Source organism: Manacus candei, unplaced genomic scaffold (genome assembly GCF_025592945.1).
Source record: "Manacus candei isolate 608988 ecotype Guabito, Panama unplaced genomic scaffold, ASM2559294v1 h1tg000018l, whole genome shotgun sequence".
Lineage (NCBI taxonomy): Eukaryota > Metazoa > Chordata > Aves > Passeriformes > Pipridae > Manacus > Manacus candei.
In genome coordinates, this window is record NW_026138066.1 from 6,857,300 (window position 1) to 6,877,164 (window position 19,865).

Genomic DNA, 19,865 nt, shown 5'->3' on the forward strand with positions numbered 1-19,865 from the left:
CCTGTTTTATCCAAGAGCTCCAAAGACACCAAGTGAAGCCCAGAGCCAGGTGCACTGCAAATCTGACAGAGACAGAGCAACTTGCCAAAAGACGCAGCAAAATGAACTTAATGCTTAGCACTGTGCGGAGGAGACGGGGAGAAGCTGAGAGGTTTCCTCTCCTCATTTCTCATGGGGCTCATGCAGCCCATTACAGGCATGTAAGGGCTTATTACAGTGAGAAAACTGCAGAACAGGCAAAATTCTACACCCTACCAAAACATACTTTTTTTTTCCCCTCTTGCTTAACTCGCTTATCTGATTTTGCCAAAGCCAAAGGTGAGTGGCGAGCCCTCAGAGGAGAGGTTCTCCAGTCCCTCCCAACCTCCCCAGTGCAGGCTCAGCCCTGCAGAGAGCTGGGCAAAACCTCCTGAGCATCATGTGAGGCTTTCCACCACACTGCCCATCCCCAGCCGTGCATCAGATGCTCCTGAGCATCATGTGATGGATGCAAAACACAGCCAGCCTCTGGCAGTGCACTAGGATTTTCCTGCTCCTCATCCCAGGAGTTTGTCATGCTGCCTCCTGACTTCATCCCCAAGATCCCCAGGATGGCTGTGGTGGGGATGAGGCTGAAGAGGGTTTCTGCTGAGCTGGCTGCCTGGGCTCACTGCAATGCCTGCCGGCCACAGCCTCTGTTGCATTGCATGCTGCCTCTCCCTCTCTCACCCCCCCTTTTTATCCTGTTATAGAAAGGAAATAGTTTGGTGACATAATATTCCTTGCGGGACTTCAAATCAAATACCCCTCGGGAAGAATGAAGCAATAACCTCTTCTGAGTCTGATCTGGTAATGACCAGGAATAAATCTGTTTAAAAAGAAAGCGAGAGCAGGGAAGAACGCAAAGGATAAACTGGCAGAGATGATCTGTCTTTCATTTTCATTCAGCCTCTTGCAAATGGAGCCTCTGGAAAGCTTTGGAGTGCCCTGCACAGACATGGATTATTATTATTATTATCATCATTAAATCTACTTGTATTTAGTTCATTTTGAAGAAAACATATGCAGCTTTTGAGACGCATGGGACTGGCAGCTTGGAAACAGGCGGCCTCTATTTATTCCCTCCAGCCAGCACCACACAGGCAGCAAACAACTCCTGCCCACGGTCTCGACAGTGTGTCTGAGCCCTGTGCGGGTGCTGGAGGGGGCCAGTCTCCCCATACACAATTCCCCTGAACATGGGACAGGGGAAGAGCACAGCTATGCCAGCACTTCCCTCCAGTTCACCCTCTGGCCACCAGCCACATGGCACCAGCTCCCAGCTCACCAGCTGAGGCTGAGCTGGAGCAGGTGACTGAAGGGAGAAAGGCTCCGAATCCCTAATTCCTGCCACGGGATCTGGGACAGGCTTTCCTGGCCAGCCAGCTTCTTTTTTCACACATGGTTTGGCAGCTGACAGGCCAGCCATTAACCCTTCTGCCTCCCACCAGACCTGTGCCCAGGGTGATCTTCCCCACTACAACATCTCAAGCCCCAGGTGATGATGGGAGCAGCCGTGCCTGCAACCCTGGGTAGGAAGGAAGAACTCTGCCATTGGAAGATGCCCATGGTGTAGCAGGAGGCTGAGCCCAAGAGGACAACTTCAGGAAGCTCCATCCAGTCCCACAGGTCTCATGCTCTTCCCCTGGTGAAAGAGCATCTTCGGTCCCATCATGACTAATGACAACTCCCCATGACCACGTCTCCATGGTGGTATCCATGTCTTTTGTAGTCCCAACATTGCTACATTGCATCTTTTTCCATAAGGAAGAGTTCAGTTTTCTTTCTAGCAACACATCTCTCCCTCCTTGGCTTGGCTGTGCCAACCTAAGCAGAGAATTGCACCCACTGCCACCTGCACCTGCTCCTCTTGCAGCCTCGTGAGTCCTCTCTGCTGCCTTGTCCTGCCACAAATGTTTGCCTTGTCCCATCACTATGCTTCTCATCTGTGTGCCTCTCTTGTTTTGAAACAGCAGATTACATATGATTATGTTATTTTTTGTTCATGTTTCTGACTGTCTTTGATTCCTATGTGCTGCTTCTCAGATCTTTATCTGCCAATGCCATTAATGAGAGATTTGTTCCTGTTCTGAGATTCTTCCTGGAAATGCTATGCTGGTAACAACACGACCTTCTGTATCCAACCTGAATCACCAAGCAATTGTGCACACTTATTGTTCATCTTCTGACATGGTCTCTCACCTAATCCCAGTGATACCAAACTCCCAAAAACCCTTCTGAAGCAGACCTAGGGATGGGCATTCCCTTAAGGAACTGTACCTGAGGCTTGACTGAAAGCACATGCTTTGAACTGCTGTGTTTCTTTCATCATGCACCGATGTATCTCACAAACACACAGCCAGGGAGCATGGTGGCTGGGGCAAAAATCAGGTGGCCGAGAATAGACAGAGCATGAGCTATGGTCCAGGAACATGGGGAATATCTCAGTTAAATTTACTTGAGGCAGAAAGAAGGTGGGAGCCCAGTTCCAGCTGGTTTCGGACTAATGAGGCCCCCAAGCTCTAAGGCTCAGTTTAACTGCCATTGCAAGCCCACACTGAGTGTCCTTGGGAAGAGGCAAGTGGTGTCATAAGCCAGGCATGAGCATGGCAAGCCAGGCTGGCGAGGGAGTAGATGAGGCTCCCTGCCATGCTGTGACTTGTTCCCACCCTCCAGTTTGCAGGTGCCAGCCTGTTGTGGTGGAGCAAGGGATGTGGTTCCTGTCCTTCACCTACCTTGTCTGCTCAGCCAGAGCTGTTTGGGATGTACCATGCCTGTAGACACAGGAGACAGCACTTCCTGTCCTAGCTTGAAAGGTCTGCATGCTCCTACCAGCCAGGGGACACAGCGGCAACAGCAGCAGGTAACGGAGGAAAAGATGGAGGGCAGGCAGCACCTCTCCTCACCAAACCTCCCTCTGGAGGGGCAGTGACTGACCTTGGCATCAGAGGGGGCTCGGGACCTCAATCTGTGTGACAAATTTTAATGGGCTGCTTTGTTTGTGCAACTGTGGTTGGAAATACTCTCACTCAAACCCACATCCAAGCAAGCTGGGCCTGCTTCCAAAAAGCTAGTTACTTTTGCCTTGTTAGGCTTTTACACCGAGCAGCACATCAGTTTCTCCAGCAAGCAGGTTTCCAAGCAGACAGGAGCACCTGGAACAACCTGTTTCAATTAGCATTTTACTTATTTATGGCACCAGTGCTACATCCAATGCCTGCAGGTTGTGAAGGAGCCGTCCAGCTCCCATGTGACAGCTGTGGAGAGCACTGTGGGCCCAGGCACAACGGGACTCGGCAGGGATGTGCTCACACTCACCTGCTTCATTTCAAGAACAATCCTGGAGCTGTGCAACTGGAGCTTGGTGTGGGTCACCCAGCTCCACGAGCTCCAGCAGTAGCACCAGTAGCTCCAGCTGCTGGGTCACCTAAACGGGCTGAAGGCAAGTCTATATGCCAAAGTGGTAAAAAACCAACCCATGCACCCATGTCTCATCTGCTGTGGGGCACCAGAGTCACAGGGTACTTTGAGTAGGAAGGGACCCACAAGGATCATTGATTCCAGCTCGGGGATGGACCCCGTGACCTTGGCATCATTAGCACCATGCTCTTACCAGCTGAGCTAAACAGTTGTGAGATGCAGCTCAGCTCTGAGCACGTCTCTGTGTTGCAGCTGGCAGCAAGTGAAGTGGCACAACGTGGAGCACTGCCTTGAAATACCAGGACTGGGAGTAAACTGCAGTGGCAACATTGCAACAGAGTAAGTTGCTTGACTTCTCTTGACTGCTGTTGCTGGGAATAGGGAGGGAGTTGTTCTGCTCTTCCCTACAGAGGTGAGGAAGCCTCTGGGATCTTCCAGCAACACACTGCTTTTGTCAGCAAGCTTCAGTTCATCTGAATCGGACAAGTCCCCTCACTGCAAGATCCAGATGCTGTTGGAAGCACCTTCAGCAGAGATGCTCAGGAGGGATTGCTCCATACTGCTGTTTCCTTGCTTTGCTATTTCATCCTGGCAAGCACATCTGGGGAAGGCAGCAGCAGAAAAATGGCTTGTGCTGAGGCTGAACATCCAAACCTGACACAGGCGCCCTGCAGGACCACTACTGCTCACCAGCACCCATAGCAGGCAACCTTTATATAGGGAGATGCATACTTACTCCACCATGCCCGACCTTCAAAGCACCCACAAAACCTGAGCTGCCTCACAGCACAGTCATAGTGAACTGATGCTCCAGAATTGCTAACCTCTTTCCATAGTTCAGCATTCTCCTTGTCAAATTTATCTTGTCTCCTCTTCAGCAAGGAGTAATATAAATAATCTTCGGTCATCTCATCTGCTCCTGATCCTACAGTTCTCCCTAGAGATTTGCCACCACCTCAGTTGGGCTGCAAACTCCCTGGGCAGGAGCCAGTTTTGGTTTCTGTTGGTAAAAAGCCATATGCACCTCTGTGCCATCATGAAGTCTGCTAAAAGGCTGCATGACCCGAGCACAAGGTCACTGCCTGAGGAAGCGATCACGAGAATTTCTGCTCTCAGCGAAAGCTCATCATGTGAAACAGGCCAAAATGAGCCTTTAGCTTGCCCTGGGGAGACAATGGACCAGTCACAACATGAGCAGGATAAACGCAAATGAGATTTCAGGAGATGGCGGGCAAAGTACTTCCAGTGTGTGCAAGAGCAGGTGAAAGGAAGGACTCTGTTCACCGAGACCACAGGGAGGGAGAGCCCTTTGCCACCAGAAAACTTTGGCTCACAGAGCATGGCAATAGGAAAGCTAAGTACAGATGCAATCACGGTCTATAAATACACTCAGGGGAAAACACCAGGGAGGGAAAAGCACCATTTAAACTGAAGGGCACAAGATCACAAAAGCAAATGGATAAAACCCTAACCATGAATAGATTTATGGTGGAAGGCCCTGACCATTGGAACCACTGAGCGCTCTCCCAGACAGAGTGAGAAGGCCAAAAAAACCCATGAACTAGTCTTTTTTCCAGCAAAGTTCAACCAATTTATGGAAAGGGCCATAAAGGGTATGATGCTTGTGACAGCCTGAGAGAGGACTTCACTGCCCACAAGGACCTGTCTTGGTCTCAAGTTAAAAAAAAGACCAAAACTACAACTGAATATTTGGTGTGAGCTTGTGGCTCCCCTGTTTTGTGAAAGGAGAGAGGACAGACAAGACCAAGACAGTGGAAAAGCAAGAAAAGGAATACATAGACTTGCACCACGATGGCCATGACAGCCTCCCTCGCTGGACCACTGACCTGGAGCACCTCCAGCTCCTGCAAAACAACTTCAATTTCCACGGCCAAGTGAAGTGCCTGGGGTAAATCCCATCCTGTCCTCTGTCAAGGTCAGACGACCAGGGGGAAACAGCACAGGGTCCCAAGGAGATGCCAGTCCCTGGGAAGTGCTTCTTGCCTGGGGAGACCTTGCAAGGCACAGAGCTGAGCTCAGCAAGCAAGCCAACAGTGTACTCTGAAGCAGACTAGGTGCCTAATTAAAAACCAAACATATTTCTTGTTCTCTCTCCCTCAGTGGTGCCTCTGGGAAGCCAAAATCCTGCAGTGTTTGGATGAAGGGAAAAAAACCCACCAGACAGAGTGGCAGAGAGAGAAAGAGGAAATTCTGCCACAGAGATTAGCAGTGGGAGAGCCTTTGTAGGTCACATCACGTCCATCATCCCGGGGCATGCAGGCTGGCTCCACTCCAGCCACCCAGGAGCAGGGGGCACACATACCCCCTCGCCTGGCCTCCAGCCACAGCCAGCCCGCTCCTGGCGTGATGTGCTGTAGTGTAAACAAGCTCAGGCACATGGACAGACAGACAGAATGCCCGCATTAATCACGTCCTTAGCTGTCTTGGGGCTCTACAGCTGCCCTCCGAGTCACATCACCCGGAGGGGACATCACCCACCCACCCAGCTGGGAGGAAAAGGGCTGCCTCCCCACCACCAGCAGGGAGACAGGCCACCTTCCCTTTTCCTCCTCATTTCCCCCACCTAGCACTGCTTTTATTTTCCCAAAGCCAGCCTGCCGCCTTTCCTCTCAGCTTCCATGCGCATGTGTCTCCTCCACTCTCTCTCCCTGCCCTCCCTTCTCCGCTACCGGCCGAGACCTCAATCTCTCCCCCGCCAGCTCAGTGCTGCAGCACTCACTCCCTTAATCCCAATGACCTTCTTGCACATATGCGCCGGCCTCACGGGCAGCCATGGGATCGGCATCACGGGAAGAGGAAGAGACCTTCTCCTGACACCCCCATAAGACCCCCCTTTCCCTCTACCCCCTTCTCCACAAATTATGGAGATGAAAACATTACAGAGAAGGGAGCTTTGGCGGGGTGAGAGGATTAGGGTAAAACACAGAGCAACACTGAGCCCCCCATAGCCCCTCCAACTCACCTCAGCACGGCCTGAGCCCAGTACCCCCAACCCACCGGGGAGCCATCCTAGGACTGCAGCATTCTCCCCTCTCCCAGGTTTCCCCCGTCACCCCACATCCTGCTGCCTCCCAGCATCTGCCAAAACCCCACAGGCATGGGAGGGTGAGAAGACACCCCACCACCACCCCCAAACCAGCAGGGATGGAGATGGGGTCATGGTCATTCATGCCTTCCCCCACAGAGAAGAAATCTCCAACCAGACTGCTCTCGCCCCATATGGCCCTATATCCACGCATCCAGATATGTAGCTGTATGTGTATGTGCACACATATATGTGGATATATATGGACTTTTATACATACATATATATAAACCCAGATCCATATATCCAAACATACCTGCACATATATATTTTTATAAAAAAAATATATATAACAGAGATAGAGCCATAAACGGTTATGGAAGTATATGTCCACATCTGTGCGTGTACTGATCTAGGATGTGTGGAGACATATCGACATACGCATACAGCTGCATATATAAAGCATATAATAATAAATATATAATATATAATAGCATATTATTATAATAACATATAATGATATGTAACATAGGGCATAACGATTTTTTATATATGTGTCTGCGTGCGTGTATAGAGGCAGGTGAGTAGGAAGGGTCGGGGTCGGGGTCGGTGGGGGGAGCCCCGCCCGCGCCCCCGCAGCCCGGCGGGACGCCCCCTACCCCTGCCCCGGTGCCGGTGCCCTCCCCGCGGGCGGCGGGGTCTTACCCAGGAGACGAACCGCAGCAGGGTCTGCGGCTGCCGGATGAAGGCCTGCGGGTCGAAGGCGCCGCCGGCTTTCCCCGCTCCGAAGGCGCCCCCGTCCATGGCGGTGCGGGGGTGGGCGGGAGGCAGGCGGGGGGCTCGGCGGGCGGTGCCGGGCTGCGCCGAGCCGAGCCGGGCTGCGCCGAGCCGCGCCGAGCCGAGCCGTGCCTGGCAGCTCGGCGGCGACGAGCCGCGCGCTCCCACCCACGGGGACGCGCCGCGCCGGGAGCGCGCACCCACCCCGTCCACGCTACCACCCCCCCCCGCCCCGCCGGCGCTGCCGCCCGCGGCACATCGCGGCGGTCCGGGGCAGGTCTGGGGCAAGGCGGCGGTGTCCGTGGGGCTGGAGTGTGCGCGGGGTGCTGGGGGCGCGGGCACTGCGGGTTGCAGCATGGGGGTCTGCGGAGGGCGGTGCGAACACCTCCCGGTACAAAGGCAGCCCACCCCAGCGCCCCTGGGAGAAGGATGCAGGGGGCATAGCACGCTTTGTTTTTGTAGGTCCTAGCAGAAGCGCGGGGTCAGCCCCCAGCCACTCACACTCTCTTCTTGGCCCTAATGGGACCACATCTGGAGTGCTGTGTCCAGTTCTGGCTCCTCAGCATACTGACTGAGAGGGAGACAAGGAGCTGCTGGAGAGGATCCAGTGGATGGCCATGAAGATGCTGGAGAGTCTGGAGTATCTCATGAGGAGAGACTGCAGGAGCTGGGCCTGTTCAGTCTACGGAAGACTGAGAGGGGGTCTCATGAATGCATATAAATATCTCAAAGGCAGGTGCCAAGAGGATGGTGCCAGACTCCTTTCAGTGATGCCCAGTGATTGGACAAGGAGCAATGGCCACAGACTAAAACACAAGAAGTTCCACCTCAATATGAGGAAGAACTTTTTTACATAGAGGGTGGCAGAGAAGTGGAACAGGCTGCCCAGGGAGGAGACATTCAAAACCCACTTGGCCAGGTTCCTGTGTCACCTGCTTGAGGTAGTGCTGCCTTGGCAGGGGAGTTTGATTAAATGATCTTGAGAGGTCCCTTCCAACCCTAAACAATTCCGTGATTCTGTGATGCTACCCCATAGAGGCTCCCACAGAGGGGTAAGGCTGGGCCCTTGGATGTGGCCCGTTATCCCAGAGGTGTGGTCAGTGCTGCTCCCCCACTGGACACCTGCCCCCAGGCAGAGATACCTGATGAGCCTCAAAATCACACTGCAGCGAAGTCTAGGGCTCTCATTTGCAACATCCCTCACCCAGCCCACACCGTGTCCCTGGGAGGGGGCAGCAGGAAAAGGCCCTTTGTGAACACGGGGAATCCAGATTTTGGGGAGAACCCCCAACTCTGGGAGGCAGAGACTGCAAGATACACACCTTGCACTCCTGAGGCTGCAGCCTTGGGAGTCACCTGGACTTCTCTGGCACCCACAATACCACCAAGGTCACCAGCACAGCAAGGAAGGGATGTGTGAGGACAAGCTATCTAGCCTTAGGGACAGTTCAAGCAAATTGGCCCATGCCTTCTGCGCAGAGTAGCTGCACACCAGTGGCCTACTGGCTGCTGCAGAGTCCCTGATAATCTGTATTACATGGACTGAAATGGAAAGCAAGCCCTTGGATTGTAACATGGTTCCCTAAACTCAGCAGTGGAAGCCAAAACCACGCAAGAGCTAGAGAAAAAATGTATGGGGGAGATAAAAGAGCATTTAAAGCTGGCCTATGGTCACCCATTTGGAGCTGCGCTCCAAAAAGTGGGCAGCCATTCTGCATCTTTTGTGGGGCTCATTTTGAGGGGCAGGCTGGAGGTAGAGGATGGACACTGCTCCATCACATCCAGCCATAGAATCCTAGAATGGGACCTTAAAGGCCATCTAGTCCAAGCCCCCCGCAATAAGCAGGGGCATCATCCCCCTTTCTAGGGAACCAGTCTGCCAGGTTAGAGCAGGCAATGAAATGTCCTCCAGACAAAGCACATCTTGGTCTGTATGGGCTTTTTCATGCAGGTTTGCACACAGATCCCTCCAGCAAAGCCTCCAGCCTTGGGTTTTACTTAACCTGCAGGGACCGGAGTGGGGGAGGGAGGGTGGAAGGTCTCTGGGAGTTGAATAAGTGTGTTTAACAGCTGGATATGCCCTCCTTAATTATTTCACACTAGGTGGGTGACCAGTCTCCCCATGCTGAATGGCTTATCCGTGTTACACCAGTGCAGCTGGCAGTGGGATCTGGCTCTATCATCATCATCATGGCTAGGCTTCGCGAATGAAGATTTGGGAAGGACTCTGCCCACATCTGCTACAAGCACGCTGGTGGCTCTACAGGTTGGTGTTGTTTAATTGATGTCTGCAGTTACTTGATATAACCGTAATGTGCAGCACTACCATTGCATGTTACAGGTCTGCATCCCCGCGGTGGGAATTCTGATGGTTGTGGTGCCACGGTCCCTGGCAGGGAGGGAGGAGGCAGGGCAGGAGTCCTCCCAGGGGGCACCAATCTTTGCATAGTATTGTGTTTGTCAAACACATCCTCATCTGTAAGCCCTAGGAGACAGTGCGGGCAAACTTTGGGTGCCCCATGTGTGAGAAGCTCCAGACCACCCAGCTCTGGGTTCCACTGTTGTTGTGGCCTTCAGTGTGCATCCCCTTTTGTACCACAGGCTGTGGTGGATTAAGGCCCATGTTTCTTATAATAAGGCAAATTTATCTACTGATTCCCAATTTATTCAGCCTCTGGATGTCGTGAGGCTGGATCTTACTATTCAGCAGTTTAGTTATTTTCCACAGACTGCCTCGTGGGTGCATCTAATACCATCTCAACCACCCAGTATCAGCTTCCTTGCTTTGCTCATGTTCTGCATCCTTAACCCAGGCTGTAGGTAGCAGGATGTGGCTATCAGCTGAGCTGGCCAGGCTCTGAGGTTTACCAGCCACCTGGATGCCTGATGCCATGCCTGTTATCTGAAGCCTGGGTTCAGCCCACCTTACTTGAGCTGAGGCTCTCGGGCTGACCCAGAGGCAACGTGACACCCTGACGATTACAGCGAGCGGCCAGGAGTTGTTCCTCCAAAGGCATGACTCCTCTTCTCTTTTCTCTTCTCTTCTCTTCTCTCCCAGCTGACAGGTGTATGTCCTGCATCTCCAGTGATGTGAAAAGTTGGGTAAGCACTTTGCATGTCCTATGCTAACCCGTGGTGGTCCTTGAAGGGACCATGTCTCACAGCATCATTTTCTTGACACTTCCTCACCTGGTCTTTAGCTGGGCAGGCAGCTGGGCAAAGTGGGCAGCTCTGCTCAGCCCTCTTACCCTCTCCTGCCCCTCAGACATGGGTCCACCATTTAGGGTGGTCCTCCTTCCTCTCCTCGGCTGAGAGATGCAAGATTTCTGGCTGAAGATAAGAGCTGCTTCAGGGGATGTTTCAGCCAGAGCTGTGCAGCACATCAGTTATCCTGTAAGGGTGCTGTGCAGTTCCCAATCCAGAGAAGTCTGAGAGAGCTTCTTCGGCCGGGTCCTGTCTGATTTCCTGGTGTTGATGAAAGGAGAGTGAATAATTTATCTCCTGTCTCTCAGCTCCTTCCCTGTTCAGGTTTCACCTCAACTTTGCTTCACTCCTGCCCAGAAGATATGCAGCACCAGCTCCCATGCTGGCAAGTTTCTGATGTGGTCTAAGCTATCCAACATCTCTCAGAGACACAGCTGGTCCTCACGGTGCTCATCCATGTGCCAGAGCAGCAGTAAATGGAGCAGGAGAAATAACAGCATGAATAGCAACTAGTCCAGGCAGCTTCCACTGAAAGCCTTATTTTCAGTTTCTCTCTCACAGCACAACTTCAGCATGTACATTGGTTTTATTGTTTACTATTAATTCAACTGCAGCACACAGAGGCCCTGATTGAGTTTGGAGCTGCACTGTACCAAGCACTGTGGGAATATACAGCCCCTGAAAAACATGCAATCATGTCCCTGCATGAAGGAAGAGAAGTTATTTGATACCTTTTTCTATTTTGAGATACACGCAAAAATTGTGGGATGGCGATGCTGGCAGTGAAGCCTATTTTATTTAATTAATTTTTAATTTTTTTCTCTCTTTTTAGTGTGTTTCTTTACACTACCTAACATCATCTTCAAGCTGCGATGTAGATTTGTCAGGTGCCTTTTGCTCAGGGTTCATCAGAGCCTCCCATGGCTGTAGAGCTATTTGAGAAAACCAGTCAAACACTGCATTGGGACACCCCATCCAGGCAGGCACTCGCTCCCAGCTTGGAACCAGCATATTGTTTTCGTGGAAAGGAAACCCCTGGCCTGTTCGGGGAGGGAGCCTGCAGTGGGACACACTGTCTGGCATCACATACATCTGAAGGATGACACGGGGACGTCATGGGTTTGCATAACGCGATAAAGAACCACAGCCAAACGTTTACGTGTGGTTTACTACGTTCCTACTTTACCCTGCGCTCTTTTAAACCCCAGTGCCACATTATCTGTTACGACCCGTGAGCGTGGGCACCGAAGTTCTCGACGAGCCCCAACACACGTTTCTATCATTCTGTCTTTCCGCGCATCACCGCCCGCGTACCTTTCTGGCCCCGTTCGCCGCCCGTAGCAGTGCGCGCGCACCACCCACCCTCTCGCGAGATCTGGAGCGGGGCGCTTATAAAGGCGGCGCGTGGTTGGAGCGGCCCTTCCGGCAGGCGCGGGGACAAGATGGTGGGTGAGAGGGCCCGACACGGCCGCGCCGTCCCACTCCATCCCTCGGCATCGCCGCCAGCCCGGCCCCGGCCACCGCACGGCCCCGCCGCCGGCGCATCCGGGCCCTGCGCGACGCCCTCCGGGGTTTATTTTGGGGCGCGGCCGAGACGTTTCCGCGGGAAGGGAGGCCAGGGGGGCGCGGGCGGCCGGGGGGGTGCTTGATGCTGCTTTTCCTAGGAAGGGGTAGTGGTGGTTCTCTGGAGAGCTCCCACAGTAATGTCGTTTTGGGGCTGTAAGCTTCGCTTGGCGTAACGCGTGTGAAGTATTTTTTTTAAATTAAGACATACTTTTTATTAGCTCCGTGCTTAGAGGTGCAATATTTACTTTAAATTTGGATGTGAGATTGAATGCATAGTTTCTTTTTGGGGCTGAGAGTTCTCCAGATAAAACCTAGCCTTACATGGCGGTCAGGTTGCAGAGAGAGGCTGCAGGGGTGGGAATCAAGGGAAAAAATACTGCACTTCCGTCCAAAATGACAGACTCAAAGGAGGATGTTAAAATGCTGTTTTATTGAAGTTTTTGAAACTGGAATTGCTTCTGTAACACCTACTTTTATACTGATTAGTTGAAAAATGTTGTGAAGTTTTTTGTGCTCGGTTTTGTAGATTTGTGGGGTGGACTGAAATTATGGCGGCTTGCTGTGGCCAGACTGCAGCTTCTGTGGTTCCTCAGTTACAGTGGGACTTAAAATAGGCTTGTAAGGAAAGGGATGTTAAATGTAGGAAGGACATAGTTGGGGCATGAGGATTACATTCTTATAACATAATGGAATTCAGGAGCCACACAGCTGATAGTGAGAAGAATTTCTAGAATGCGAGTTGTCTGGTGTGTACATGATATTCGTGTTTTCAGGCGAGGAGACAATTGACCCTTGAGTGGGTGTAAGTGAATCCCTGTAACAAGCACTAAGTGTTTGTTTTCTCTCCGCAGTCTCACCGCAAGTTCTCGGCTCCACGGCACGGCTCCCTGGGGTTTCTACCCCGCAAGCGCAGCAGCAGGCACAGGGGCAAAGTCAAGAGCTTCCCCAAGGATGATCCCAGCAAGCCTGTCCACCTCACTGCCTTCCTGGGGTACAAGGCTGGCATGACCCACATCGTCCGGGAAGTCGACAGGCCTGGGTCCAGTATGTATCAGTGCTCCTCCTAATGGAGGAGGAGCGTGTGTTAATGGATGGTGACAGGTGGCCTGTTCAGTAGCAGCTCTGGATTTTAGCCCTGGCTTCCGTGCCCTTGAGCGGGTGGCGTATGAAGCACCTAAACCCCTCCTTCTTCCATGTGAGTGCTGTTCCAGCAGCAAGACTTCCATGTCTGGCAGCCTGTGGTTAACAGTTCCATTCCTGAGCTGCACAGTGATCTAGTTTGGTTTAGCTGTAGGATAACAGGCTCCTTAGGATGGCTCTTCTTGATAGAGGGACATCAGTCAAGTGCCTTTGGCATTTTTTTGCTGATTGTCCAGTCCTGAATGTGGTTCAGTTACTCACTTCCATCCATTTTGCCTGCTGGAGTTTGCTGTCCTTTCTACTGAGCTAGCCCCTAATTTTTGCAAGGCGTTAAATTACCATTTAGAGTTGGTTACTTTACCTGTATCATCTCTGTAAAGAGAACTTGAACCATTTGACCTTTAACATGAAGGGCCTGGGAGTGAGAAAGAACAGGTGATGTTTAGTAGCTGATGCTGGTGTTAATTGTGCTGAATTTCTCTCTTCCTTCAGAGGTGAACAAGAAGGAGGTGGTGGAGGCAGTCACTATAATAGAGACCCCTCCCATGGTCATTGTGGGCATCGTGGGGTACGTGCAGACTCCCCGTGGTCTCCGTAGCTTCAAGACCATCTTCGCTGAGCACATCAGCGATGAGTGTAAGCGTCGCTTCTACAAGAACTGGTAAGAGAGCAGGGCCTTGGCTTGTTGCTGTCATCTCGTGCCGTGGTTTTTATTTTTTCTGCTGGGTTGCAGATGATGCTCGTACAGCTTTTTGAGGAGGCTTTTCAGCAATTAGTGTTTGGCCTTGATGAACTGACCTAATGATACAATAGACTGTAGGGATTTCTCAGTGAGGGTGACAGCATGATGTTCGTGCCCTTCTTAGCATGGGGGTGACAGTTCTGGTTTTTGCCTGAGATGTCCTTAACAGGCTACACGTGATGATACTTCGACGGGCGGACATAAGGAAATCGCCTCTGGCGCTTGTTGTTGAGTGTCGAGTCCTGACTGTAGCCCTGTTTTCTCAGGAAAGGGGAAGACAAGTGTTACTTCTGATTGCTGTTCCAGGCACTGTTGTTGTGATTAGAAGTATGTGCATTTGCCTGAGTGTGGCTCCAGCGTGTCTAGAGCTCACAGCCTGTTTATGAACTTGGCAGCCTGAAAAGACGTCAGAGTTGAGCAGTAAAGATCTCAAGGGTGTTTCAGTAATGACCTTGCTGTCGGGCACACAAGGGGGGGAAATTGTGGTATTTTGAAGCAGATGGCAGTCACTTCACAATTGCTTTAAAGGTCTGGTTTTTTTTCTGTTATTGTTTGACATCTCTCTACAGTCTTTTGTCTTCTGTACTCTGAATGTTAATCTGCTTTGGAATTCATGGCAGCTCCGCTCAGCTTTGGCAATTTTGCCACTGTCTGATGAGCTCCAGGCTCCTCTTGCCAGTGGAAAAGTCATTAGAAGCTGGCAATGAGCCAAAACCAGCTAAGGTGGCAGCTCCTTCCGCTCATCCCCGGTTGCCTGGGGATTGATGAAGGGCTTAGCCAAACCTTGTCTCTGCTCTGCTCCTGAAGGCACAAGTCCAAGAAGAAGGCCTTCACCAAATACTGCAAGAAATGGCAAGATGAGGAGGGCAAAAAGCAGTTGGAGAAAGATTTCAATAGCATGAAGAAGTACTGCCAGGTTATTAGAGTCATGGCTCACACTCAGGTAAGTGTGTTCAGGACTGAAGTATGTTGGAAACAGCTGAGAGCAAGAATAAAATTTGATCCATCTCTAGGGAGATTTCTGCCCTCCCCTGCAGCCTGATGGTGACTGTTCAGCACAACACAAATTCATTCTGTACAGAGCTGTGCTCAGAGGATGCTTGAGCAGCCTTGAGGGCAACCGCTGGCAGTCTTCTGAAGGAGTGTCCAAAAGAAACTGAACTGTAGTAGGAATTTCTTGGACTCAGTCCTTTCCTGATGCCATGTAGACCCAGACTTTCTTAATTCCACCTAAAAATAAAACCAGGCTGAACATTAAACTCTGGGGTTTGTGTGCTCAGCACCGTTTCAGGCTGCAGTCTGTCTAAACTGCAAGCACTCAGAGACACTTGGTGGCTCCTCTTGCTCAGCTGGAGGAGGTGTACTGCTGAGTGGTGTGGTGGTGTCTCCCCAGCTGTCAGTACTCTACCTGGCTTTCTTGGGAGATGGAGTTAAGTCTTTTGCTGTAAGTGCAATAAAGATGTCTAGTTATGGCATGGCCGATTGTACTAGAATTAGTTTTCTGTATTAAACAGCAAAGGTAGTATTGTAGCTGCTGTTGATACTCTCACCAGTCCCTCTGTGCTAAATATAGTGGAAGTAACTGTAAATGTGACCTGACCCAAAGTGGCCTTTGGTGTGGCAAACGTTGTCACAGAATGGTTTGGGTTGCAAGGGAACTTACAGATCATCTTGTTCCAACCTCCCTGCCATGGGCAGGGACACCTTCCACTAGGACAGGTTGCTCAGGGCACTGTCAGAGATGACTGAACACTTTTAAGGGAAGGTGCATCCACAGCTTCTCTGGGCAACCTGTGCCACTGACTTACCACCCTCATAATAAAAAAATTCCGTCTTGGATCCAGTCTAAATCTGTCCTCTTTCAGTTTAAAACAATCTGTCCCTTGTTGTCTCCTGTCCTTCCTTGGTGGAGTTTGGTTGGTGGTTGTGGGGTTAGAGAACTCTCTGGTCCTATGGGTGGCATATAACTTCCAGATGCAGTGAATTGTCATTTCAGTCACAGCCTTTCTCCATGATGTAGGGCCTTGTTGAAGTTTTCTGTATTGGAAAAGGATATATATATATAGTAAGAAAAACTGATTAGGCTAGGACTAGAAGGATACTTGACTTATTAATATAAGGTCCATCTTGGAAGAGTGGGAGCTGAATTTCATGCTTTCTGTTTTCTAGATGCGTTTGCTTCCCCTGAGACAGAAGAAGTCTCACCTGATGGAGATCCAAGTGAATGGTGGCACTGTTGCAGAGAAAGTGGATTGGGCCCGGGAGAAGCTGGAACAGCAGGTGCCTGTGTCAACTGTCTTTGGCCAGGATGAGATGATAGATGTCATTGGAGTCACCAAGGGCAAGGGATATAAAGGTAAACACGTTCTTCTCTTTGTGATAGGATACAGTTTTTAATGAAATCCTAGCCTTGAGTTTTCACAAGCATGTGTGCCAAGGGCTGGAGAGGTAGATCCATATTGCTGTCACAGTTCAATGATGAGACCATGGAATGAGCGCTGGGCACAGCGCCTGACATCTGTGAGGAGTCATTCCATGCTGCCTTCCTTCTGAGAACACAACCCAGGGACAGCCGGGGGGGGGGAGCTTCACCAGGAAATTAATTCCTGGGAAGCTGGATCTGGGCTTCCCTTTGGTTACCTGGGGACTGCAGCTTGAAAGGTGGCTTAAACTCTGGTTTGGTGACAGCTTGACAACACTGCTTTGGTTCGTTGCAGGCGTGACCAGCCGCTGGCACACCAAGAAGCTGCCGCGCAAGACTCACAGGGGCCTGCGCAAAGTGGCCTGCATTGGCGCCTGGCACCCGGCACGGGTGGCCTTCTCTGTGGCCCGGGCTGGGCAGAAGGGCTACCACCATCGCACCGAAATCAACAAGAAGGTTTGTGTCTCTGAGCTGCTGGGAGGAAACGAGAGCTGGCTGATGTGACTTGCTCCGTGACAGTGAACGGAGTGGAGAGATTTGCTTCGCATGTTTTGCTGTGTTAGAGTGTCATCCTGGGGACAGTAACCACAGTCTGTTGTGTTGACTAACTGTAAGATTCTTGTTCGTTTTTAGATCTACAAGATTGGCCAAGGTTACCAAATCAAGGATGGAAAGCTGATCAAAAACAATGCATCAACTGATTATGACTTGTCTGACAAGAGCATTAACCCTCTGGTGAGTTGCTGCAGCTCTGCGCTGAGAGTCTTCTTATGACCCGCAATCCTAAGGGGCAAATGGGCCTGGTATAAGTTGCAAAATAACTGAATGAAGAGCTCTCGAGATAAAACTCTACTGTGGAAGGTGTTGTTGCTTAGTCAGTTTCAGTATTGACTTGCATATTGAATTTGTGTGGCAGTAGTACAGAGATGTTACAAACCTGGGAATTGTACTTGTAAATTTAAAAGGAATTAACTCAGCAAGGAGAGCAGCTTTTGCTGTTTTGTCAGCTTCTTCTGCTGTTCTTAACAAAAGTCTTACAGCAGCAAATAAATTGCTGTATCAAGAAATTTGACTTGCGAAAGGCAGTACTGGAAACAGGATTGCAGTAAATGTGGGAATGGCCGAGGTCCAGAAATGGGACAAGAATATCAAACTGTAGACAGATGTGATCGCTGGTCCTGTTTTGTACGGGCACTAACTGTTCTCTCCTTGCTCAGGGAGGCTTTGTCCACTACGGTGAAGTAACCAATGATTTCATCATGGTGAAGGGCTGTGTTGTGGGGACTAAGAAGAGAGTCCTAACCCTGCGCAAGGTGAGTAGTGCAACCTGCTGTCACGTGGGCTGGAACAGCTTAAGTGAGCTGTACTGCCTCTGGTGCAGGCGTGTTTGCAGCTGTTGGGAATCATACAGCCTGCTGGAAAGAAAAGCCCCACGTGCACAAACCCACCTCATAGTAATGACCTCGGGAGTGTCATGAGGTCCTTTCCCTGGTTAATTCAGTCCAGGATTGTTTAGGCTTAAGAATTCTTAAGAACAATAAGGACACTGGCAGCCTGACTGGGGCTCACCTGCTGCAAGCTGACCGACCTCAGAGGCCAAGGGTGCAGGATAGGATAGGTAATTGTCAAGTAGTCCTTGCACAATGTCGCAGCTAAAGTCTGAGGTCAGAGTGACTGAGGAGGCGTTAGACATAGAGGTGACAAGAAGTAGCCAAGAGTACTGGCAGTCTGGAAGGATGCTGCTGCATACTCACCAGGCATCTCTCTTTGTAGTCCCTGCTTGTGCAGACCAAACGCCGGGCCCTGGAGAAGATTGACTTGAAGTTTATTGACACAACCTCCAAATTTGGTCATGGCCGTTTCCAGACAGCTGAGGAGAAGAAGGCTTTCATGGTAAGGGCACTTCCTGGTACCTTTGTGTTGTATACCACCATATTGTGTCTAATGGCAGCTGACAGCTTGACCTTTGGGCTGTCACATGGCCAAAATTTCTGTGAAAAAAAGTGTGTAGCTTCAGTCAAGAGGCCTCCTGTCAACTTGGTCGTAACTGTAGCTGGCCTGGGGTCTCACCTCCTCTATGACAGTACTTGGTGTCTGAGGGGTGTTGCCATGTTTGGGCACAAGTTGTTCAGTGGCGAAGCGTGGAACAAGCAGTGCTCCAGTTCCTGTAGGAGCAGCTCTGGAGGATGGTGCTTGCAGTGGTTGGCATTCCCAGTTTGTCACTTACTGGAGAAAGCAGCTGGGAGTGGGGCCCTTGTCAGGGTGGAGCAGTGCTGTGCTCGGGCCTGCGCGGGAGCTTCCCCGCCAGGTGGCACCAGCGTCGCTGCTCTGGCGCATCCAGAGTCATCCGATCGGTGCAGTGCGGCTGCACAGTTTCAGCTCTCCCTGAAACCTCTGCCCATGGGGATGGGGCTTAGGGTTTCCAGTGGGTTGCAACATGGAGGGCTTTTTTTTTTTTCTTTACCTTGATTTCTTTGCAGCAAGAGGAAGAGAAATTATATCATTGTAATTGGGATGTGATGTCTTTGGTGCAGAGTGCTGTTTACATAGTTTGGTTTTCATGGTTTTTTGTTGGTTTGTTTTTTTTTTTCAGGGACCACTCAAGAAGGATCGTATTGCAAAAGAGGAGACGGCTTAATTGGGTCGAATGGTCCTGTGGCCTGTGTGCTCTCAGACCAAAAAATAAATATTTTAAACAGGTTAACTTTGGCTCTTGGTTTATACATGGCTGTGTCAAGTCTGGTACTCACTGCAGGTTCTATCTGTGGGACCAACCAAACCAAAGAAGCAAGTAAAGCTCAAGTTCATGAATATCCACCTTGTAGCAGGGTTCCTCTAATAAGAATGAAGCTGCTATTGCTGGTTTTGGAGAGCAAATATTTTGGGGCAGAGCAAGGCTTCTCCAGTCGTGTGAAGTAAAGCAGCAGGAGCCCTAAATGTGTTTGCACTTACTGAGGTGTTACCCCACATGTTAATCCTCTGCTGGATGGCTGGAGAGCTTTATGTCAAATGGGTTCTTAAACTGCTCCAGACAGTTGAAACCACTATATTTTAGTTAGGTGGCTGGCCCTTGTTGCCATGGAAACCTTCCAGTGTCTGTATGACAGGGGTTGTAACCTGCAGGTTTTGCAGATGCAATTTTTTTTGCTATTCCTGAGAGCGGCAAAAGGCAGCAGGTACTGTGACAAATTGGAAATTCTCAGCAGCTGGCTATTCCTGAATCCATATCCTTTACCTGCTGAATGGTGACAGGAAGCAGACCTGCCTGACTGGGGAGGAGGATGACTTCTGTATCCCACCCTCTGAGAAGGAGGGAGAGCAGTGAGTGCCACTAGTGTTACTGCCTGACTCAAAATAATAGATGGTTTGGTGTATCTTTCACTGACCATAATTGGAGATGTGGCCACAGTTGAGGCAGGGACTCCAGACCTTCCCACCGAAGTGTAGTGCAGTCCTGAAACAGACCTGGCTTTGTGCTATTTGCTCTTCACTGAAGTGCAGAAAGGTGGGATGTAGAGATTTATTTCCTG

At 50.8% G+C, this 19,865-nt stretch overlaps 2 protein-coding genes and 1 non-coding gene across 6 annotated transcripts in view; 2 read left to right on the forward strand and 1 right to left on the reverse strand.

Moving 5' to 3' along the window:
• SYNGR1 (synaptogyrin 1) overlaps positions 1-11,774 on the reverse strand; it is a 24,986-nt gene extending 13,212 nt beyond the window's left edge. Inside the window, exon 1 of one of the 4 annotated variants that reach the window (XM_051784259.1) lies at positions 11,652-11,774. In XM_051784259.1, the coding sequence (XP_051640219.1) occupies positions 11,652-11,681 (30 nt within the window). In that variant the 5' untranslated portion in view covers positions 11,682-11,774. Of the gene's footprint in view, positions 1-7,189; positions 7,427-11,651 lie in introns of those variants that run through there. The other 3 variants (XM_051784258.1, XM_051784257.1, XM_051784260.1) reach the window with 3 other exon arrangements.
• RPL3 (ribosomal protein L3) lies at positions 11,707-19,039 on the forward strand (the record flags this gene model as incomplete). The annotated part of the gene is made up of 10 exons (XM_051784654.1): positions 11,707-11,910; positions 12,883-13,075; positions 13,664-13,832; positions 14,721-14,856; positions 16,083-16,269; positions 16,631-16,791; positions 16,969-17,070; positions 17,553-17,648; positions 18,109-18,228; positions 18,929-19,039. Coding segments are annotated over 10 exons (1,413 nt in total), but the record flags the coding sequence as incomplete, so codon positions are not given.
• On the forward strand, positions 16,381-16,473 carry LOC127470043 (small nucleolar RNA U83B). The gene has a single exon (XR_007904150.1). It is a non-coding gene; the product is annotated as a small nucleolar RNA U83B (small nucleolar RNA).
• Positions 19,040-19,865: the final 826 nt, after the last annotated feature.